This window comes from Thunnus albacares, chromosome 24 (assembly GCF_914725855.1).
Source record: "Thunnus albacares chromosome 24, fThuAlb1.1, whole genome shotgun sequence".
NCBI classification, from domain to species: Eukaryota; Metazoa; Chordata; class Actinopteri; order Scombriformes; family Scombridae; genus Thunnus; species Thunnus albacares.
Genome location: NC_058129.1, coordinates 9,545,485 through 9,570,541, shown reverse-complemented (window position 1 = coordinate 9,570,541; position 25,057 = coordinate 9,545,485). Strand labels below are relative to the sequence as shown.

Genomic DNA, 25,057 nt, shown 5'->3' with positions numbered 1-25,057 from the left:
TTAGCTTTGTGCATGAAAATGATGGCGTGTGATGACTGTTCCGCAGTTGTAGACAGGATGTCTCTACTAGAGAAACGTGTCTGTGAGTTAGAGCAGTTTTTTTCGGGTCACGTTGCTTTAGACACGACGGGCACTCCAGATAGTCGTAGCCCTGCTAACTTCAGGATTTTATTTTTGCTTGCTTACCAACACATCAATAAAGATTATTGCCCATTTTCCAGTAAGAGTTTCCTCTTTGGGAAAAGTTTTTTGCACCTGTTGAGAAATGTTCAGGGTTTGTTCCTTTTTAAGTTTCTTCTCTTTAGCTTTAGCAAGATCTTTGTGTTTGTAACGTTTGAATTTAGCAACAGTTGGTCGTGGCTGAATGGTTTTGCTGTTCCTGGCTCCTAAAGTATGCGCTGCACTCAGTGGAAAGTTAAGTCTTTTCTGTTGGTATTTTTAGCTGTGACTGCATTAACTTTTTGATGGTCTTCTCAGGGCCGTCAGATGTGTGTTCTGGGATTCTGTGAAGTATTAGATTGATTGAGGATTGTTACTTTAATGTCCTTGTTATCTTTCTCTAGGGTTGATATTTATTGATATCATTAGTTGCAGTTCCTGGTAAATCCAAGTAAAAATTAAAATATTTGGTTTTAGGAGAAGCTATTTATTGGTTAACAACAGCACAAAATGCTCAGAATAGACATTCTTTTAGTGTGTTTGGATCCATGTTCAAACTATCAGAGTTCAGGTGGAGGAAAGAAAAGATGATAGGATGTGAGGAGGAAGATTGATATGGATAGATCTAACAGCCTATCACACAGCAGAAATAAACGTGACAACAGCCAATCAGTCTGCAGTTTTTGGCCTGTACGTCAAAGTACATTCTCATTTCCTATAGCAGCCGACGAGGCTACGCTAATGCTACCGTTGGCAGGGCAGGAATTACTAGGAACTGAAACTAATGATTATTTTTTCTACTGATTATGCTGTCGATACAAGAAGGCCTGGAATTCAGCTAGGAACAGGTCGCTTCACTCACAGATTAAACCCGAACCCAAAAAACACTCATCACTAATATATCAACCCTAGAAAAAGATAACAAGGACATTAAAGTAACAATCCTCAATCAATCTAATACTTCACAGAATCCCAGAACACACATCTGACGGCCCTGAGAAGGCCATCAAAAACTTAATGCAGTCACAGCTAAAAATACCAACAGAAAAGACTTAACTTTCCAGCGAGTGCAGCGCATACTTTAGGAGCCAGGAACAGCAAAAGCATTCAGCCATGGCCAACTGTTGCTAAATTCAAACATTACAAACACAAAGATCTTGCTAAAGCTAAAGAGAAGAAACAAACCCTGAACATTTCTCAACAGGCACAAAAAACATTTCCCAAAGAGGAAACTCTTACTGGAAAATGGCCAATAATCTTTATTGATGTGTTGGTATCATATCATTTATCTAAAAGCTGACATGCTTTCTTCAGGAAGTATATCTATGAGAACCTGACTGCCATAAATTACATTTCCTACAATTTGGAAAATGTTCTCAGCTCCTTTATAGCTCAAGACAAGCAGATATCTGTGTGGGTTGGATAAATGTACTCAAAATGATGATACTGTTAAGATAAACTATATACTGAAAATTTTACCTGCTGTAATATCTAAGAAGTGGTTTTCAACACTTCATAGTTATTTAACTTGTTTAATATGGAGAAATAAAATACATCTCTGCATTTTCAAATAATAACAAAACACAACACTGGACTTCCTGGAAGCCAAAAGGCATTTACCACCTTAAGGATGTGATTAGGGATAATAACTCTTTGCCATTTTATACTTCAGTCAATAAGTATGCAGTTTCAACTATGAACTTTAAAATAACATTTAAAATATGCACAAACAGAGACACAGGTAAATAAAGTTCATATGAAGCTTTGTTGTCGAATCATTAAATTAGTATTGTGAAACTTGATTTTTTTACAAATCTGTTCAACTCCACAAACCACAGTTTATTAAAAGATGTGCAGAATACTGGATCTTCTTTTAAATGAGGGAGATTTGAACTGGACTGTGATTTGGAACAATTTTAGGAAGCCTTTTGGGTCCACTAGCAATAAATTGCTACAATTTAAAATATTAAACTGACTTTACTTTACCCCAGATAAATTAAACAAAGAGTCCTTTCTGCATATTATAAAACATCTGAATATTGTTAATTCTGTCTGTCCTAAATTGAGTATATTGGGAGAAACAACCAATATTATGAGGAAAGATGAAAAGATGTAGTGTTGATTTTAGGCCTGCAACTAATGATTATTTGCATCCTCATTTAGTCATATGATCTATAAAGTGTTGATCGTTGTTTCCCAAAGCACAAGATGCAACTTGTTTTGTTCCGACCAACAGTCCACAACCCAAAGATAGAATTTATTACTATAGAAGACTAAAAAAAACCCAAAATATTCACATTTATTGATAAGCTGGCAAATAGTTAACCAAGACATGTTTTTATTTTTAATATTAATTAATGTCCTTTAGGAAGAACAATAAATTAATTACACATAATCAACAGCCTGTGATTGATTAGGGAATTTCATTTGTTTCTCTATTTATTTGTTCTTCACTCTTTCTCTGCAGTGTGAATTTAAAGCCACTTTGTCTTGATATTAAGACTTATGCTGACTGTACTTATTGTAGATTCACACTGACTGTTAAACAATTAACAGTTGTTTGTTGCTATAGTAAGTTTTTGTGAGAAAGATGAATGTAAACACATTTAAAAATAAATAAATAAATAAAAACAAACCTGAACTGGTTCCAGAATGATGACATCAGAATGATCAAAGACAACTGTCATGTCACTTTGTGATGTCACAAAGGCTAATAGCTTTTGGTCTTAAGACAGACACTAGTTGGTTAGTGCAAGATTACGAAACGCCAGGTTTTAGCCAAACGACTCGTCTAAACGAACGTCTAGCAAAATTATCAGTAAGGTGTCATCATTTCTTAACGATAAGAAAATGAACAGAGGAAGAGGTTTCACTATGCAGGCCCTGGGCTCTATGTGGCAACCAAAAGAAACAAGGGATTACCTTGTGGAGGACAATGAAGAAGAGATCGAGGAAGAGATCGAGGAAGAGATTGAGGAAGAGATCAAGGAGCGCTTGAAATACCTCACGGAAAAAGAGAGTGCACAGATAGATGAAATTTTGATGCTTGAAGAGGGCATTCAGGAGCAGTCCATTGCATCCAACAGAGAAAACTACTCTTACACTCCCTCCGGTGAGGAAGCTGAAAATAGTCAGGAATATGATTGGCTTCAGGAAAAAGGTATCAATTTATGTATAGATCTAGAGGAGGAAGACGAGCAAATAGCAAACACTGCTGTTGAGGAGGCCTTAGAGCAGGAACAACAAACTACATCTCAAATAAAAGCAGCTCTGGAGTGGGAGCAAAAAGCAAAGGCTGCTCTTGAGGAGGCCTTAGAAGAGGAACAACAAGTTACATCTGAAATAAAAGCAGCTCTGGAGTGGGAGCAAAAAGCAAAGGCTGCTCTTGAGGAGGCCTTAGAAGAGGAACAACAAGTTACATCTGAAATAAAAGCAGCTCTGGAGTGGGAGCAAAAAGCAAAGGCTGCTCTTGAGGAGGCCTTAGAAGAGGAACAACAAGTTACATCTGAAATAAAAGCAGCTCTGGAGCAGGAGCAAAAAGGAAATGCTGCTCTTGAGAAGGCCTTAAAGCAAGAAAAACAAGTTACATCTCAATTAAAAGAAGCTCTGGAGCAGGTGGTAAAAGCAAATGATATTTTTCAAAACGCTGTGCAGAAGGAGAAAGCTGAAAAAGCTTGTCTTCATGATGAAATGGAGCAATTGAAGACACAAATGGCTGATCTTTCAAAGTCACTTGAACACCACCAGCACAGCAACAAAAAGCTGAAAGCAAAAATTAGTAAAATGGTGGCTGATCATGAGGAGGACAGTAAAAGGACTGAAAAGCTTGAGGAGCTCAATCATAATTTGGAGTTGTCCTGTAGTCAGCATGACAAAGAAAAAGATGAGTGTGAGGAGAAGCGTCTTCTCCAAATCAAGGAACTTGAGGAGCATCTCATCCAGATGGAGAATGAAAGCCTGTGCAAAGACAATGAAATTCAATCCTTGCACTTCAGTATTCAGAATCTTCAAGGTGATATTGAAACCAAGGACAACATTGTTTCCTCACTGCAACAGAAGGTCACCCAGTTGGAATCAGACCTCAAGGAGAACCAGTCAAAGATCTGTAGACTCCAGAGGAAGTGTGACAATGCAGTCTCCCAGCAGCAGAAGGGGGCAGAGGAACTGCAGCACCTGACTCAAAAAGAACAACAACTGGTTTCTGAGAAGAAGAAGCTGCAGAGTGATCTTGAGGCCGCTCTAAATGAGAAGGAGATTGCTGTAAATCAGCTTCAGGAAGCCAGAGAAGGTTGCAATGGCAATAAAGAGGCCATTAACAAGGAAAAGCTCCGGTTCAAGAGAGCGTTTAACAAGCTGCAGATGCTGGAAGCAGAGCTCCAGGAGAAGAATGTGGCTTTAGAAAAGAGCCTGGTGGCTGAAAAATATTTGAAGTCCTCCCTCGAAAATGAGAAGAAGCGCTTCGAGCAGATAGTTTCACAAATGCCGGCTGCAACAAATCCTCCAATGTTCCTCAGTAACCAACTAGGAGGAGCCCCTGCATCCTCAGAGCGCATGATGTATGACATGCAGACACTGCAGATGGAAAATGCAGATATCCGGGCTAAATACAGGGCCATGGAGACCGAATATGACAAAATTAGGGCTAAAAACCACTCTCTTACTGACCAATATGAAGAACTGGTGTCAAAAAAAAATGCCATCATCTCTGAGAATCAAGCCGCCATTGTTAAGTTTGAGATCACAGTGAATGAGCTCAAAGCGTGCCAGTCAGAGAGCAAGATGAGAGAGAAGGAGCTTGAAGACACCCTGAATCGAGAGAGGGGAAGAAACTCAAAGTTGCAGCAGAGAGCTGATGAAATTGCCACTGCTCTCCAAAAGCAACAGACCACCTCTGAGAAGCACCGTGCTGAGCTCAAGGAAGCTTTGACCAAGCAAATAGAACTAATGGAAGAACGGCAGAAATTGTCCGTGGCTCTCCAGCGAGCTCAAGACAGCAATGCCAGGCTTCATGAACAACAGCAGGCAGAGGCAACGTACCAGTTCAGACAACTCAACGACACTGAGCTCAAGTGCGAACAGCAGAAAACTGCCCTGGACGAGAGTAAAACAGCTCTGAATGGGCTGCAACAAGACTACGCCGATCTAGCGAGGAGGCACAGTGACGTCAATTCCAACTATCGCGAACTGTTAAAAAGTCACAGCGACCTCCGAGTGAGATACGAGCGGCTCAGCTACGCACAAGGAAACCCTCGGCCAGAGTTCAACCCACCTCCGTTCAGCTACACACAAAGCAACCCCCAGAGGAGATTCAACCCACCTCCGTACAGCAGCTACCATGGGAATATGTTCAGTCGCCCAGTAGAATCATTCACTGTTTAATCTCAAATTAGGACCGGGCGATAAAATGATAGATATATGTGCAGGCAATAGACAATTCATCAATAGCAATAAGAAAAGTTTTCAGTAGAATGTTCAATAGCTTTACTTAAATGCATAGCTAACTCAAATACTTTCAACACACACTCAAGACTTAATCAGCTTTACACACACTGTACTCCACTCTTTAAGTGCCATGCCACCCATTTAGTTCTTTCTTTGTGTGTGTATGTGTAGTAGACATTGTTTAGTTTGTAATTGTGTTGTAGACATTGACATTGTTTGTTTGTGATTGTGTAGTAGACATTGTTTACAATATTTACTTTGCAAATATTGTAAACAATGTCTACGTCAATAGCTTGTAACTGTCTTGTCATGAATCAATAAAAATACAGCAATGCTACTTCTTGGACACAGTGATTCCTTAGTTTATTAGACCTATTTCCACTGCTGGATTCGGATCATTTATATAAGTGAAAGTACAAATACCACACTAATAGAGTTGCAATGATTATTCAATTGACAGAAATGTAATCACCATTTTAAGTCATTTTTAAGGAAAAATGATAAAATTCTCTGGTTCCAGCTTCTCAAATATGAATATTTTCTGGTTTCTTAAGTCCTCTAATAATAAACTTAATATCTTTGGGTTGTTGAGTGTTCGGTCAGGACCAAACAAGACATTTTAGGTTGCATCTTGAGCTTTGAAAAGCAGTGATCAACATTTTTCTGACATTTTATAGACCAAACTGACCTAATTGGTTAATTAATTCAACTCAAGTAAAAGTACTCTTTAGACAGAGTGTCCCCTGTATGTATTATATTATTGGATCATGACACATTGAAATGTAAGCAGTATTAATGTTGTTGCATTATAATTGCTTTATATACTTTGGGGTAGTTTAATCTATAATTCATCATATTTTATAAAGCTGTCAGATAAATGTAATCTCTCTGAAAAAAATAAATAAATAAACAAGATGCAACGTGTTAATTAGTCACCTTTAATATGTGTTCAGAGTGAACACAAAAGTATTATTCACACAAATTTGACTGCTTTGAGTGTTTTGGAGGTCTGTTTATTGGCCGCAATTAACCAATTGTATTCGCCAGGAACGGAAGTTTGTTATTTTTCACATCATGTTCCTGTCAATTTGGGATCATTTCAACAGTTTTTAACTTGCCCCAAAGAAAATGTGCGTCTTTGCATTGATTTTATATGAAATTGCACCACTTCTAAAAATCAGTCTGATCACTTTTAGAACATTATAACCTTACTTAATCTTAAGAAAACCTTAGTCTTTAATCTAAACTAGGCAAACCACATCCAGACTTCAGCTCCTTACTTAAAGCACAAACATGCAATTGATATCAATCCTCTAATTTCACTCTTGAACAGAGAGCAACATAGTGTCTAAATGTTTTAAGTATTCCTATAAAATGACCAATATATGCCAAAAAAAGGAAGCCAAAAAAGACAACATCCATCACCAAAATACTGTAGATATATCGTCTCACTCCTCCTTCCTCCACCTTTCCTCTCCTCATGTCCTCCTTCTATCCAATCATCTCCTCATGCTTTTCAACCCTTCAGCTTACCTCCACTCTCACCACTAACCCAACCACAATCAGATTTCCCCCACAGTTCCTACACACACACACACACACACTCACATTAACAGGCAAACTCAAACACGTGGTCTAATCATATTTCTTCCTATCTAGAAGCAATCAGTGATAGTGTTGGCTGCTCCCGAGCGCCTTGACAATTCTGGCAGAGAGGGAGGCCGCATATGCTCTAATTAAATTAAATGTGTGTGTGTGGTGGGGGTGTGTGACGAAGGACGGGGATGCACAAATAAAATGTAGCTGCGGCGTCAACACCGGTTGACCTGCCGGCAGCAGATGGAAGAATGATGGGAAACAAAGGTTTGATGCGAAGAGCTCAGCTGAAAGTATTAAAGGTCAAAGCAGGACGTTGATCATCACCGCTGCATTATCATCATCATTACTCACTTTTTAAATTATCTGTTTTTACAGAACAACTGCCAGGGCCCGCTGTCTTTTTCCCCAGATATGTTCTGAAGATGTGTTGTTATAGCAAAAACATTAGAGCTGCAACAATTAGTCGATTAGTTGCCAACTATTAATCGCCAACTATTTTTAGAATTGATTAGGCTAATTGTTTTGAGTTCTTTTTTAAGAAAAATATGTCCGAATTCTCTGATTTCAGCTTCTCAAATGTGAATATTTTCTTGTTTATTTAGTCTTGTATGACAGTAAACTGAATATCTTTGAGTTGTGGATTGTTGTGGACAAAACAGGACATTTAATGACATCACCTCGAGGTTTGTGAAACTGTGATCAACATATTTCACCACTTGCTGACATTTTCTGGACCAAACAACTAATCAAGAAAATACTTATTAGTTGCAGCCCTAAAATCACTACCGTACATCTTTATTTTTCATTTATAACTGGGGCTGCAACTAATGATAACTATCATTATCAATTAATCGATCAGTTGTTTAGTCCATGAAATGTCAGTAAAAGGTGAAAAATGCCGATCACTGTTTCCTAAAGTCCGAGGTGACATCCTCATATGTTGTTTTGTCCCGACCAACAGTCCACAACCCAAAGACATTCAGTTTACTGTCATACAAGACTAAAGAAACAAGAAAATATTCACATTTGAGAAGCTGCATTCAGAGAATTCGTTTTGAGTCTTTTTACAGATTTTTTTCCTTTACTTGTTTACACTATGAGCTCAATGCTGAATTTTTCATTTTTCATATTCATGGAACAGGTGTGAACGTGTCACTGCTGTCCATATAAGGAAAGAACAACTCAGAATATGTATTTTTGGGGTGGTTCGGTCTGTTAGGAACGCTGTAGATATGCCACATCTGTATGAGAAATGATAGAATAAATGGCCTTGAAGCTTCAGGGTGAACACAGCCCTCTCTGCCTGAAGCCTGGGCTTTCTGGCAGACAGGCAAAACCCATTAGCAAGGCTCTGTTAGCGATCGTCTTGTAAACTGAGACCCCGGGCATTCATTAGGCATCAATCAAAGGACGAGGTGTGATGATTAAATGATGAGTGCAAATGCTTAACAGTGTTCGGTACACCAGGCCACTTTACTCTGACACTTGAAAATGGGGGAAAATGGATGGAAGAAAGATGATGTTAGGCTCCATGTAGATGGCTGGAACTGGCTGGAACTGGATGGCTGCAACTGGTTAATTTATTCATGGAAGTTATTAAAGAAAGTGAATTTCAAATACCTCGAAGTCAAAGCTTGATGATGTCTCCACTGCTGGTGGAGCAAAGGGAATTCAGAGTGCACGCGTTGGCTCTCAGTAATCATAGTGAAATTATACTCAATTTAGGAATTCACAGGCTTTGTTCCTATGACACAGCTCAGTAAGTATCAGTAGGCATTTAGTAGGCTCACTCAAAAAGTGAAAATCCAAAACCAAGTTTTGGATCTGGTATGCACTGTCAACATTGTCCTTTATCAATGAATACTGTACATCCATTTTCTATGTGCGTTATCCTTTTCAGAACCACAATGTGACCATGAGCTCTTTCAAATGTTGTAAAAGGGACAGTTGCCTTAAATCACTGAAGGTACATAACTGTGGGCTTATTGAAAAGGGAACAAACATTAGGGGGTGGGAGAATCTTACTTGATTCTTATCTTCTGTGCTCCTGAATTGATTCACAGATTTAAAAAATATATATTTTTGTATGTTAATAAAAATTAGGTTGACAGGACAACAAAGGCAGAACTCAATAGCACAGTGTAGCAGCCATACACATACACGAGTTATCTTGTCAAAGAAGATGACACACATGTTGGATTTACTAATAAATGAAAGTGAAATATTTTATTCTAACGTCATCACCGAGACCGTGGAGCACTGAACTCCAGTACCAACCAAGAAACACTGTAACACTTTACAAAACTTTCTGCCATCTCTATTCAGGTGCAGAAAAAATAATTATAAGTCTGTTTCATTTCAAAATCCCTGCATACATACAGAGCTGTAGATAACTGAGTTTCACTGGTACTAACATTGCAGTAGAACAACACCACAGTGGAGCTCTCTGTTTTTTTTTGTCTTTTCCCTCGTACTTCAGAATATGTTAGACAATAAATGACACTCATACAGGCAGACGACTGTAAGATGCTTCCACGTTATCAAAGAGCTGCACTGACCTTCATCAACCAGTTAACTCCAGTTATGTTTCATATTGCATTTCAGTCAACAAAGGCACACAGGTGTATTTTCTTCTGCAGATCTGCAGCCTTCATTGTAGTAAGAGCCTGAAACTAGTAGTATCCCCTTTTCTTTTTATTGAATCTTCAGATTCCCTCCCCTCAAAAACATCTCATATCAGCGTTCATAGGTATAACAGAACTGTGACATGCTATAGTAAGTAGCACACCACAGAAGTTGACCACGTGTCTTCTCGCAACACCGACTCTCACATGTCAGTTAACCTCTGCTGTGGGAAACACCCACCCACCAACACCATTTACACAAATATGTTCAAAAAGTTTTAACCTTCTTTTGAAAAATATGCACAACACTGCATGATTTATATTTCCTTACATAAAAATGAGGAGAATCTAATGTTAGTTTGTCTTTCTATCTTGACTGTCTTAAAACAACAATCAGGTGTTCATATGTACAGTGAAAGAGGTTTTCCTCGCTGTAATCATTCCTCTTGCTCATACTGGTTATTAAAAGATTTCCTTCAAATGTGCTTTCAATGTAAATGATGGAGGCTAAAACCCACAGTGTGTCCACATAGTCATTTAAAAGTTGATGTGAAGCTTATATGAGGCTTGATATGACTGAGTTAGTCATATCAAGTGAATATCTGCCACATTTACATCTTTTAGCATCAAATTCCCTCTTTGTGTTTTGTTGAACTGTGGTGGAAGTACAGTCACAAAAAGGACAACTTTGGTACTAAAAAGTACTGCAACGTTGAAAGATATCTACTTGATATGACTCATTTGGACAGCTGAAGCTTCATATGAGCTTCAGATAAACGTTTAAATACGTTTTTGCACAGGAGGAGGACTGTGGATTTTGTCCCCCATCACTTACACTGTAAGTGTATTATGAAGGCATCTTCTAATGGTCAGTATGAACATGAGGAATGATTACAGCAAGAAAAACACATTTCAATGTTCATTTGGGCTCCTGACTGTTGTTTTGAGACAGACTTGAAAAATTGTGAACCCGTCCTTTAATCAAGTTACAACTAAATCACTGCTAATTCACACAACAACACATACACAAGACAGAGTGGGAGATCAATGCCCATAACTAATTTTTGTCCCCTAATCTTTTCTTTCACTATAATTTTTCTTTCCTCTCCTGTTCACCGATGTCACATCTACACTTTACATTCATTTCAACCATTCAACAGTTCTTTTACAGAAGGAAAAAAGCAGAAATACTCGAGTGTCTGTATTGAAAGCATTATAATATCCAGCATTAGGTCCAGCATATTTCTTTCCTTTATAAATGGAGAGAAAAGGAGGCTTTATGACTGAGCTCATTTTATATAAAAAGTCATCACAGCTATATTCATATGATTAGGTAATACCTGTATTACTGCTGTATTATGCTAGAAAGTCTTCATTCACTGTAAGAAAATACAGTAATTTAGTAATGCAAGTCTTAAGTTACTATTTCAACCATTTCAACCAACCTAGGCTTGACAGGAATGTAGTAACAGTTTTTCTGGTTTAATGTGACATATGTCATGGCTTGCTGTTGTATATTTGTACTGTATGCATGCATACGTGTGCGTGTGTGTGCACTGTCTGCTCAGTTAGTGCGGCTGAACTCCAGTAGAGTTGACAGCTTGCTGTGACAGAGAGCCTTAAACAAACTCACTGGGTCGGCTGCTGCACAGGAGAAATGCCTTTGATTCTATTAGGCCTGTGTGTGTGTGTGTGTGTGTGTGTGTGTTCGATGCCTGTTGTGTTGGAGACTTCAGGCCTAATAGCAGGGTGAAGATGTGAATAACATCCTTGCTGCTGTGTCTTTGATCTTCTGCTCTGTCTATTACTGTGTGTTGTAATATTTTATGCATTATGACCTGTTAAGTTCTTCTGCTTGTCAATTTAGTTTGGTCTACGGATGCAAATTTTTAAACGTTTTTCTTAATCATTAGTCAGCCACATCACAAATCAATTGTCGGTTAATCAATATCAGTTTATGAAATACAGTGGATGTTTTGCCATAATAAGTGTTTTTTAACCTCTGATGTGATCTATGTTTGAAGCAAAATCAATTTAGGAATTTGAAGTACAGAGAAAGTCAACACTAAGCTACTTGAATTATAAATTAAATGACACAAAATAATAACTTCATTTAAATCTGTGTCGCCGCGTTCCCGTCTGTTGCTATTCAACAATTGACGACAAAATCCAAAGTGTTAAACACAGCTTCACCGCAGGATATAAATTAGATCAGACTAAATGTGTTGGACATATCTGACAATTTCAATCAAAATCTGAGCCATATTTTCTTCTGCAGATCTGCAGCCTTCAAAAGTAAATAACTCGTAACGTTATTGAATAAATATAAAACCCCAATGTTCCCACAACGCACTTCAGTCTGAGTGGTTTTATATAAAATAATACGCATATTTTATCAACATGGTGAAGTAATGTGTGTTGTTCACTGTAGCTAACGTGAGACCAGCTGTTGGAAACAGCTGCTCAGCTAGGACAGATGTCCCCAAATACTGTCGCTCCAACTTCATCAGTCCAGGAAATCTTTCAACATTTACTGCCACCGCTAAAATGCATTTGTACTCAAATCAGGGGAGTGTCACCTATACCGTTCAAAACTTCAGTTTTGATTTTGCTGGAAATGTATCATTAGAGTCCTACTTGTCCTGAACATTAGCACTGTAACTACAGCGCTGCTCTCTGCTGTCTGACACTCGGCTCCCAGCCTGCGTTAACTGAGCAGCTGCTCGCTGCTTCTGTTCCGGATGACAATACGAGCCTCAGATAGCTGCTAAACCAGACAACAACTCTGGCATTTTCACAACTATATGCTGCAGTGTTCATTAAGACGATTGCCACAGTGAGCAGAGCCAGGCACGCTGCAATTGGACACCAAGGACGTTGTTTTACAATTTGTGTGGCTGGTACAGGCGGTCCTCAAACACACCTGTGCAATTTGCATCTCACTAAAAAGTAAGACGCACCACCTAGTGGTTCATCTGGGTACTACAGCAAAACTATCGTACATTTTCTGACCGTTACACTGCATGTCCATCGTTTTCTGCATTGTCGCTCAATATATTTTCAGTACATTAATTGTTTGATTATAGATATAGATACATTATGAGCAGTAATTAATTGATACTGTCATGTAAGACTATATATTGTTACTACAGCATTGAAGCTAAAAGGATCACTTACTAATGATTTGCTGAATGAAGACCATGAGTCTAGATTTTCTAAACATACATTAGGGATGTCAGTGATTAATCAATAATCAATTACATGCTGTTAATAATTTAATTGATTAAAAATATATTAACCAATAGTACAGAAGACGAGCACATGCGGTGTAACTGTCAGAATTGCAGCACTTGGTTGTTCCACTAGGTGGAGCCTCTTACTGTTTAATGAGATGGTGTGTTTGCTGACCGCATGTGAAAAGAACGCACAAATTGTAAAACAAACGCACTTCAAAAGGAAGAAATAAGTCACAGCATGCCTTGCTCTGCTCAGTGAGGCAATCACGTTGATGAATGCAGCAGCATAAAACTGTGTTGTTGTCTGCCGGCTGTCTGGTTTAGCTAGCTATCTGAGGCTCGTACTGTCATCAATAGAAGCAGTGAGACAGTACGAGCCTCAGACAGCAGAGAGCTAATGTTCAGGACAAGCAGGACACTAATTATATGTTTCCAACCAAATTAAAACTTAAGTGTTAAACTGTATAGGTGACGCTCCCCTGATTTGGCAGTAAATGCTGAAAGATTTCCTGGACGGATGAAGTTGGAGCAACAGTATTTGTGAGCATCTGTCCCAGCTGAGCAGCTGTTTCCAGCAGCTGGACTCACGTTAGCTACTTTTAACAATACACATCACCACCATGTAGATCTGCATATGCATCTTATTCTATATAAAAACAGTCAGACTGAAGTCCATTTTGGGGAGATTTGGGGTGACTGTTGAAGGCTGCAGCAATTCTGAAGGAAAAATGGGTCACGTTTTTGTTTAGTTTGATCTCATTTATGTCGTCTATTAAATAAATTCCTTATTTTGTGTTATTTAATATATATAGTAACTTGATGTTTTTCTAATCTGCTCTTTAAATTCTTAATGTACTCTGATTTTGAAGCCAACATAGGTCACGTCAGTGGTTAAAAAATGGTTTTATTATGGAAAAACATCCATCGTATTTCTTAAATTACTAATGATTAATCAATTATTAATTGTTAATGCGGCAGACAACAATTAAGGAAATTTGCATCCCTACTATACATTATTCCTAAAGGTCAAAAGCGATTATTGATGTATGGAAACAATGATTTGACTCAAATGGATTATTATACTTTAAATGTTTGCACTGAAGCTGCGAATAGATGATTTTTTAATGTGATACAAATAATTTTTAGGACAGCACCTTCCAAAGCTTCTCAAATTGCATCCAGACCGTTAATCTTATATAAAAGCAATATGTCTTCTAATCTTTTGTCTTATGTGATTTCGGTGTTGCACATAATGTAAATTGAATTGATTTGATAAGAATTTGGGATTTCAATAAAAAGCTGTTATCTCATACTACAGTTTCTCATCAAATCTGTATGTCATAACAATATACTCATAACTTCACTGTAGCTCAAGCAAGTAGGCAATGTTACATTATTCTACTTTCTCAGTCATAAGCATAAAAAGCCAAATAACCAATTAAAATCCTATCTCAAACATCTCTACCCCGAGTACAAACCTCAGTAAACGAGGCCAGCAGAGGTACAGACAGTGTTTCCAGCACCGTCCCGTCCTCTTCCAAACAATGTCACAGTGTACTCTAGGTATTTCCAGTTAGACCAGGCTTGCTCAACACCGCTGTCCGCTGAAACTCTACAAAATGTTAGCTACACAGGAGTCAGAAGTCCCTGTCGTCTGTGCAGCTTTAACTCATGGAAAAGAAAATCACCAACCAGCCCTTTTCAACCAAAAAGCTGCAGGAACTAAAGACCCAGAAGATCTAAACTAGGAACTAAAAGTCTCTTTTGCGCATTCCTGTTTGCATTTTCACCGCATCTGAAGAACCATCAATATTAGGAAAATTAGACCACTGGTGAATTAAAAATGGACAGCACATTAGAAACAACAGTCATCCTGTTTCTCTTTCTATTTACTGTTGTGTGACTCTGCTGCTCGAGTTAGATGTTATGAAAAGGAGAAATGCAGAGATGGAAAATGAGACTGCAAACTCCAGTGTGCCTATCTCCACACTAGACAACCTGCTGAGGGTTTGATGGTTATTTATGCTTTAAATGAAACTTTCTATGAAACTATGTATCTTCTTTGCTCTCAGGTCATGAGGAGTCAGAGAGCCAACAACAAGAAATGTCTCATCCCAAAATCAATACTAGGATAAATCCTTATTTTATGAATAAAGTGGTACACAAGTTGAAGAAGCTGAGTGTCTGTGTTTGACCAATCTGCAAAAGTCAGTCCCGCCAAACCTCCATCCACCTTTTCAAAGTACCACCCCCACAGCAGGGACTTTTTTAGCACCTGAAACTATCGTAGCGGGACTGAATTTATCCTCTCATTCCTCCAGTTGAAACGCCAGTTTAGCTCTTCAAAAGGTTCTCAGTCTCTTATGCAAAGTTCCTGCAGTGGAAACACCCTGAACCTTCTCATTTACATGTACCTGTAGAAGTTTGAAGAGGTGAAAGTATCCAGAACGCACAAAAAGGATTTTTAGCCGCTAATTTAGTTTCTCTGGTTTCATAGTTCCTGGAACTTTTTGACCAAAAAGGGCTTTATTGAACTTTTTTTAAGGATTTCTAGAGGTTTGAAGAGGTGAAGGTATCCAGTTTTCAACTAAATTTAAAAGTCCAAATGAAATGATCTGCTCTGGATATCACTTGTTCTCTTTTGAAAAGAAAATAAATAAATCAGAAACCTATTTGACAGAATACTGTAAATTACCTGTCTATATAGATGAAGACCTTTTTTCAATCCAGCCAATCAAATCGTTGCATAAAGCAGTAAGGTGAGCGCTCTATCACAGGCAGAGCAGACAGTCACACTGAGCCAAACAACATCCTCCTACACAACACTAGAGCCATAGACTCAATAACAACCCACATTAGCTTTCCTGCTGAAGTCTAACTAATTAGCTGCTCAGCTGCAGCACATTAAACAGCATGTAAATGTATCTGCAAATGTCACTTCAGTACAGTCCATACTCTTCAATACCACTAGTAACAACAACACACTGTCTGCCTGTGACTTGTAGCTACAGTGAAACTTTTTTCCCGCTACTATGTAACACCGGCTCTCTGACAGCCTGCCAGCCACTGTCAAACAAACACAAACACCACGCTCCAGTCGGCTGAGACTAATATTTCCCCAAAAACCTCTTTTCTTTTCCTTTTAATATTAAAAAACAATTAACAGTACATTTTTAAAAAACACATTGGCATTATGTTTGACTGCAAAAAGGAACGACTAAATGTGATTTCAGGCCTGAAGATGTTTAAATATTCAGTATTTCTCAAGAAAAAAGCTAAATGTATTTCAAAAAGTAGGGAAAAAACTATTGTTCTTTAATTTAATGACTTCCAAAGTTGGTAGCATTGAACCAGAAATAATGGTCTAAATTGGATAATGAATAAATTGTACCAATGAAATGAAATTTTGTTTGTTTTTTGATAGTACTGATTCCTGTCCCACTGCTATAGCTTTGCTTTATCAAAACTGTTGTTTGTTGCTGTTACAGAAACCTCTGCTGTACCGGCCTCGTTTGGAAAACCTCTTGGAAAGAAGAAAGCCTCCCCAGCGGCACAGTGTTTTTGGGAATTGTTGGAAACGATCAGCTCTGCAGACTTTCAGCTATCTAGAGGAGGAGCTGATGTGTCACCGTTCATCTACTGAGTCCCTGATGAAGACGATGGCACTGAACGGACAAACTCAGACACTGTGCTGAAAAGCCTTCCTTGGTTACAACCAACAGCCAGTTGGAGTACTTACACAACACAAACCTCCACTTAAAAACTGTGAACAAACCACTGTGTCCTGAGCGTCTGTCGGCTAAAAGGAAAAAGCCCTTCATACATCACTGAAGCAGCTTGTGGATGACAAACATCGGATTAATATGGTCATAAAGTCCAACTGAAATCAAACTGCATGTTTTTTTCTGTTCTTCAAATCACATGTCCTGTGTTCTCCTTTGAGAAATTTATATTTTACATGTTATGGTGTCATTATGATGCCCCGTCTATGTAGATGGAGACTCAACTCATTTCATTTTACACCATATTTCCATAAAGCAGCAATGTCACCGTACTAACAGTTCTGCTACACAACACAACAACCCACGTTAGCTTTCCTGCTAAAGTCTCCTTCTTATATAACTTACAAACATGAACACACACCTTGTCCTGCACCTTTCTCTTGTTGGATGAGACACCAAACAAACTTTCAGTGGGGAAAAGTGCACCACTAACATTACTCAGCAGGTTAGAAAGTTAATTAGCTGCTCAGCTCATTAAACAACATGTAAACAAACCTGCGTGTGTCATTAATGCCACTCCTAAAAGCACATCGTCTGTTCAGGACTTGTAGGCTACAGCGCAAGTTTGTTTACATTGTCTCTTGTTCCCCTGACATGTCAATCAAACACACACACGCCCCTTTAGCCACTGAGACAAATGTCTTTTTTTAAATAATAAAAACCTAATTGCAATAAATTTAAATTTTAAAAAAGGCTGTCATTGTTTTTAACTGCAAAGTTGAGCATTTTATCAACTTTTTAAAAATTAAAACGTATACATGTCTTAACTTGATGCTATAATCTGAGTAATTCTCATGTTTTTACTGAATATTGTTTATCTGCATTATTGCCTTAAATCATTTTACAATTGCACTTTTGATATGCATGTAAACAAGCTTTAATTAGGCCATTAGCATCCTGAAACAATGTTGTTGTTCAAGACTGTGTTAAAAACACACAACTACACTGGTTTGGGTGATTGTTTCTAGTAAACCGCCTGGTGTCAAAATTCAGAAATGGATACAATTTATTCACCTCATAATTTTGGGGGAGGTGGTCCCATCAATATCTAAAGAGTCATCTGCAGAAAGCCTTGCACAGGAAACGATAAAACACTAAGAGCTATGGTCTGACGATGATGATGATGGTACAACAGGATAGACAGGATGGGAGTGGTGTCCCTCTTTCTGTTCACTTATCAAACAAAAAGCCAACACAAGCGCTTGTCTCTCACAAAAGGTCAATGTTCTGGACAGTATTGTAAATGAAACCAAATGTCTCTGAAAAACTTGATTCTCCTTATTAGCTGTCAACTGAATGAAAAAGCTCAAGACTAAACAACAGATAATTTACTTAGAATGTGTAAGTCCCCGTACTGTTTGCCATGAAATCAATAGATGAACAGAAACTGCATTACAAAATAGAGCAAAGTGCGATCACTGACAAGATATTATTATTTGGTCAATGTGAAAATATGTCTGTCAATTCTGTGATTTGGTTTCTGTGCGTCAAACAGGCAACGCGCTCGTCTCCGTATGTTTCTGTGCTGGATGCAAAGAGGCAGAGAGACGAGACTGTCACAGCGTGCGCAAAAAAACAGATCATATAAGCCACTTAGCAGCACTATAGCCAACTAGTACAAGGGAGCGAGAGGAAAATCCACCCGTGCCAGCGTGCCAATAGTTTACCAGCTCGCTGAGAGGCAGGCAGCACCTGACAGATGCCACTTGGGAGCATAATCCCAGAGGGCTGAAGAGATCCTCCACATGACGGGAAGCGGGGAGGAGACTGGAATACTGAATGACAAATTTCATCAAATAAATGAAATATATCCATCTATAGCTTCATGATGCAAATACTGAGCCAAATGCAAAGAAATTAACACATGTCTACTATTTAAAATAAGGTTAACATGCATTAACATTAATTTTGTTATTATGTCGCAACTATTTAATAATAATTTAATAAAATATGCCAAGAAAGAATGAACAAAATATTAAATTCAACCAGGTATTGTTCATTTGAAAAACAGCAGTCTCTCCTTTACAGATCATGACAGGCTCAATAAAATTAAACCTTTCAGGAAAATTGCTTTGCAGAATTGTCCTTGATCCTTTTTTTTTTTTTTTTATAAGAGCAGGAGCCTGTAAGCATCCTCGGGCCTATTGCAGCAGGCCTGCAGCTGCTTTATAGCGGCCGCATTACACCAGTTTACTTATTATTAAAATGTGTTATTAAAACATTTCTAACATGTATTAAAGGATTACAGTAGTTTTTTTTTGCATGGGGGTTAAATCTCTCTGTGTGTCTCTCTTGTGCTCTGCAGCGCTGCTGAAACAAACAAAAGGGGCGCTTTGAATGGCACGTGCTCCGGGCGTCAGTCACCTGTTTCCTAGCAACGGGCACAACAGAAAAGCACCTGTGGCTCTGAATAGGGAGGCTGGGTAGCCTATAGGTTTCCAAAAAACATGGATTAATTAAAAATATAGGTTTTTTTATATATAGGAGTAAAACGCCCCAAATAATTCAATCTGGAAATCATAGAGCCTGTATGACGTCTAATTTTGTATTTATCACTTTATAGCCCGCGCTAATTAGATTAGGTTAATACTAACCTAATTAATACTCCAAACATTAATGCTCCAAAAGTTGTCTGTTCATTGCGAAATGAATGTTTTTTAAACTAAAATAGACTATTGTTTATACCCAGTTCAGCGCTTTTTGTAGCCTGTTTATTATTGTTATGATGACGATGGTAATTAGGAATCACGTGCCGCATTTTAAATGATCGTTTCATCATGATTGTCATTAAAAATGTGTCTTTGTTGTAGTCTACTTGTTTTCTGTTGGTGCAAGGAGCAAATATAGTTTTAAAAAAAAACTTATTTACCGTGATAGGATTTTTTTCTTCCTATTCTAAAATGTTAAAATATTGGAAACACTGATTTTATGTTGCAGTTTAAAACAGAAGACGTGCGTAAAATTATTGGAAATAAACTGTTTACATGTGTGTATTTTTTTTTCAGCTACACACACATACACACATACACACACACACACACACACACACACACACACACAAAACAGATGACAGAGGGAGTAATTTTTAGGTCTCGCGCTCCGACGTCACCAGAACCTCGAGCCCCTGCATGCAAATCACGTCTGCGCTCGAGCCTCTCCATTGGCCGTCTCTCGCTCATTTAGCTGCTGTCAAAGCGCGCGGCCCGGGCACGCTCCGGTAACTTTTCCCAGTAGGCTACAGCTTCAACCAAAGTGCGCTCAAACAAGCGTTTCTATTCTTCTCAGCGCCCGCGGATGACAGGAAAAAGGCGAAAAGGGGAAGTGAGGAGCAAGTTTACCTGTGAGAGGATTTCATCCTGAGACTACAGCACCTTTTCATCCCTCTCTCCGTTTCTTTCACTCTTTATCTGTCGCTTCCTCGGAGGGTTTAGCTGCGCGCGGGCCAGCCTGAATGTTTCTGTGTGTTTGACTGAGAAGTGTTGTTCTACCAAGACAAGGTGAATGTACAGCATCATGATGGAAACGGACTTACATTCCCCCGTGGTGCCCCAAACCAACCCATCCAACCCGGGGGGACACGCGGGAGGAGGAGGCGGCGGCAAAATCCCCCAGGAGAGAATCAAGAGACCCATGAACGCCTTCATGGTCTGGTCCCGGGGCCAGAGGCGGAAAATGGCACAGGAGAACCCCAAGATGCACAACTCTGAGATCAGCAAGCGGCTGGGGGCAGAGTGGAAGGTGATGACCGAGGCGGAGAAGAGACCGTTCATCGACGAGGCGAAGCGGCTCCGGGCCATGCACATGAAGGAACACCCGGACTACAAGTACCGGCCGCGGAGGAAGACCAAGACGCTGCTGAAGAAGGACAAGTACTCGCTGGCCGGCGGGCTCCTCGGCTCCTCTGCGGGTGTAGGGATGGGCGGCGGGCAGCGGCTCGAGAGCCCCGGAGGGGGCCACGCAGGGGCGAACGCGGGCTACGCCACGCACGTGAACGGCTGGGCAAACGGCACCTACTCGGGCCAGGTGGCGGCTGCGGCGGCGGCGGCTCACGCCATGATGCAAGAGGCGCAGCTGGCATACACGCAACACCCGGGCACCGGGGCTCACCCGCACCACCCGCATCCGCACCATCACCCGCATCACCACCCGCACAACCCGCAGCCCGTGCACAGGTACGACATGAGCGCCTTATCTTACAGCCCCATCTCAAACTCTCAGAGCTACATGAGCGCCTCTCCGCCGGGCTACGGCGGGATCACCGGCTACACTCACCAGCACCAAAGCTCCGGTGTCTCCCCGGTGTCTGGAGCAATCGGAGGGACTTTGGGGTCCCTTGTGAAATCTGAGCCTAGCGTGAGCCCCCCGGTCTCAACGGCGCGCGCACCGCCGTGCCCTACGGGGGACCTGCGGGACATGATCAGCATGTATTTGCCGACCGGCGAGGCAGCGGGGGACTCCTCCGTTCAGAGCAGACTGCATGTGCTCCACCCGCAGCACTACCAGAGCAGCGGCTCCACTCCGGTAAACGGGACGGTTCCTCTGACTCATATTTAAATCTCTAAATGTACGATAAGCACTACAAACCACAACCAAATATTTAAACTCTTAGATGTGGGCGCAGGCTGCTGATGAAATGTAAATTATAGGCGGTTATAGCCATAAAAATGCAATCACTTTGAACAAACTTTTTTTATTGTTATTATTATTTTTATTTTCTTTCAGTGATGGATTTTTTTTGTCTGTCCGAGCTAAAGGAAAAGCGCATTTGATTTACTTTTGCTCTCAGGAACAGAGCATGCCAAGTTTTGACACGATTTAAATTATAATCCGTGAAGGCTGGTGCATTTTGAAGGGTTTTTTTTCCGACTTTTCTGTGGAATTAAAGGCACCAGCTGTGTGTTTGAGGCATCCTGAAAAAGCTGTTTTAAGAGGGAGCCGTATAATAAATGGAGGGCGGTGTGGAAGATGTGTTTTAAATAATAAAAAAAAAGTTTCTAGGCTGCAATTTAAATTGATTTCCAGTTTTAATGCTTGTAAACATGTGAGTCAGTCGGTGTAATTTGAATTTGTTTTTGTTGTTGTAAAATCTTGTAAATTGTGAATAAATAGGCCTACTGAAAACGCTTTTATGCAATTGTACATAATTTACAAAATACCAAGCCCCATTTTCGGGTTGAAGATGAAACAATTTTGCGCTGAGTTTGATTCATTTGGCAGAATTTCTTCTTTCTTGGAGAAAATGTTTGTGGGATAATTATTTTTGCAAGAGGTTTAAGTAGGCTTGGGTGACCTGTACCTCCAATGTTTGCTGTTTATTTACATCTATTCTTAAATATATTTAGGCTACAGTATAAATGCCGACAGGCTCATTGTCGCTGAATACGAGTTTAGTGAGAGCAGTGAAACAGTAAAAATCTGCTCAAAATGCAAATGCAGGCGGATATGTTTTCATTTTTCCACCATGATGCCCTTGAAAAGAGGATATTTATCAGTCGGGCTCTTAATTGATTATTTCTCTTGTCATCATGTTTCCATCCTCTTTTTCCTTTTCCATTCTGATCAATCTTATTTATTTTCCAGTTTAAAAAAAACAGCTTAATTATCAATCGTTTAAGCTTGAATAACTCGTGATAATATGCATTGCATCACTATAAATGCATGTTGTGCTTCACATAGTGAGTAATATGTTATATTAAGATGATAATAGTTCTTTGAAAATAGGATCTTTTCATGGATATTGGTCATTTGTCCCTGAAATTACAGTTTTTTTGTCCACATTTGAGTTTTCCTGCCTTAGGGTTTATGATCTCTATAATTGTAGCATGATGTTTAATACAGTCTTAATATTTCCAGGCGCTAATAACATAGCATATGGTCACATATTATCAGTGGCTCTGACACTTGTTGGTCTCTTCTCTCCTAGCAGAGTAATGCACAAAATAATCACCTAATAATGTTAATAATTTACCATCTTGGATTTTTTAAAATATGAAATAGGGCCACATTCTCAATTACTCCTATGACAAAACAAAGCATTTTATCACATTTTTTTTTCATTATTATTACTATTAATGCCAAAACATACAAAATGATGTACATGCAAAATAAAAAAACAAGCCAGTTATATGAGGGATATGTTAAATGTTCAGGTATTACTTTCTGTTATGTGCTGGTTTCTTATTTTCTGTTTCTTGCAGTAAAATTGTGAAAATGCATGTAGGATATTTTTTAAAAGTTAAAATCACGTTTCCCACGAGAGTTAGCCTCAATGTATCCTGTATTTTTAAATCACCTGCAAATATGAGAGCTTCAGGCCTTTCTTTCGTCTTCATTGGTGTTTTTTTTTTTTTGCCCCTCAAATTCTGGCACAATTATTTATCATCTGCTTTGTCATTCTGGCCAACTTGATCATGCATCATCTGAAATTTATAACCTTAATCAGATCCACTTTAATATGCTAAAATATTATGGTTCTATCTGTTTTAATCATATGCAAACATGCAAAGTTTCCTTTCTTTTTTTTTTTTACCTGCCATCAGGGTCATGACCTCAGTAATCTAGATCTCAAGCAAAAGTAAATCCGACAACAAGAGTATCCGGTGCTCAATGAACTACTAATTCTTCATCTGGCCTCAGTTGGGCCCACTTCAACCCCACCTCCACCTGGGTCCTTCTCTACATCCGCACAGGTCCTCAAATCTTCCCCCATTCCTGACCCCCCACCCCACCCCCCAGCATCAAACGGCTTCATCTGTGTGTAACTCTCCTGGTTGTTACATTATTTCCTTCTTTAAATTTGATGGCTGAATCACTGGAGGCCCCCAGGGTGGGAAAGGGAGGAATGAATGAGCGGAGAGCAGAGGAATAGGAGGAGGAGGAGGAGGAGGGAGAAGGCGAGGAGAGGAGGTTTTTGTGTTGAGGAGAATGGGGATTAGTCCTGGTGTAAGCTGGGGCAGCCCGGGGGTCACCCCCAACAAAAAGCCCAGCAAACAACACCCCTGGTTTTATCAGACTAATTCCCACTCGGGCCTGGACTTAAAAACAAGAGGGCAACTGGATGCAAATCAGACAGGCTTTAAATAAAGCTGTTTCCAGGGATGTCAGGTGTTTAAACTGAAGGTATTTATTAGACGCCTGTCCTGAATGTTCCCAGATGTTTTTTTTTAGTTTAATTTCATGTCAGGTTGCTCGGGATTGTCTTTGCTCTTTTATTAAAAAAAAAAAAAAAAGAACAGATAACATTTGTATTAATGTGTGAGGGGGTTACCTTCTACTTATTTTTTATTATTTTACTACCTTAATATATAAAACTATAATCTATAAATTAACATAGCAGAAAAAATAACCCTGTATAAATATGAATAGGGTTCAATTCAAATGCATAAATATGTTATTTTCTGATTTGTGGTGGTTGTAAAGATATATTTAACCACCTTTTATTTACTACTGCATTTTAATACTGCATGGCTGATCACTATTAATAAATGTGAATTCTTGTTTTCTCATTGTTTTTAGATGATTTTCCATTATATTCATATCTCCTACTATTTGAAAGACTAACTTAGGTAGCAGTCAGTAGTTATGGCTGCTTATTAATCAGCAAACTGACCGATGCAATAGATTCATCGGACGTGGAGGTGAGGAAATTTCTGGAAAGACTGGAAAAAAGATTTGTTGCTCAGACTAAGTAATTCATAAACTGGCACTGAAGAGTGTCAGGTAATATTTGTAAAACGCTAAATTTAATCTTACCATTAACCAGAGTGCATATCAAACAGAAAGAGGGAAGAGATGTTTAAAGATTCATCTCTCTTCACCTATTAAGGGTTATTGAGTAGGAAAAGGAAATTTAGACATTTCAGAGTGAAGAAAAAAAAGGAATTTAAACCATCAAAAGATGAAAAACAAAATTTCTGAAGGATGTTCTTTGCTCAATGTAGTTACCAAACTTATCACCACCAAAGGATCATTGTATCTGATTACTGACTTCTTGATCACAAGTATCTCTGCGCTTGATCTCTGCTCTTCAGTACGATGATACTAAACTGGAAGATCAAAGATGATCCCTTCAGCTACAGATTCTGTCACAGAAACACATATTTATAACAAATACTGTGAGGAACATCAATTCATGGAGCCTCAAGGTACGATTAGAGATTTCTCCCCCCCCCAAAAAAAATCAAGTGTCTGGGAAGACAGTGAGTGAATAAAAGAT

General features: G+C 39.1%; 2 protein-coding genes and 1 long non-coding RNA gene across 6 annotated transcripts in view; 2 read left to right on the top strand and 1 right to left on the bottom strand.

Annotated features, from left to right (window-relative positions):
• The window catches only part of LOC122976026, a 102,556-nt gene that overhangs the window by 38,171 nt on the left and 39,328 nt on the right, over window positions 1-25,057 (bottom strand). The gene's annotated exons all lie outside the window — the stretch shown is intronic.
• On the top strand, window positions 2,871-6,093 carry LOC122976019 (centriolin-like). The gene has a single exon (XM_044344267.1). It carries the CDS (start codon window positions 3,010-3,012, stop codon window positions 5,536-5,538), a length of 2,529 nt encoding a protein of 842 aa, XP_044200202.1. The 5' UTR covers window positions 2,871-3,009; the 3' UTR covers window positions 5,539-6,093.
• Window positions 19,978-21,945, top strand: sox1b (SRY-box transcription factor 1b). Its single transcript, XM_044344272.1, has one exon. It carries the CDS (start codon window positions 20,344-20,346, stop codon window positions 21,394-21,396), a length of 1,053 nt encoding a protein of 350 aa, XP_044200207.1. The 5' UTR covers window positions 19,978-20,343; the 3' UTR covers window positions 21,397-21,945.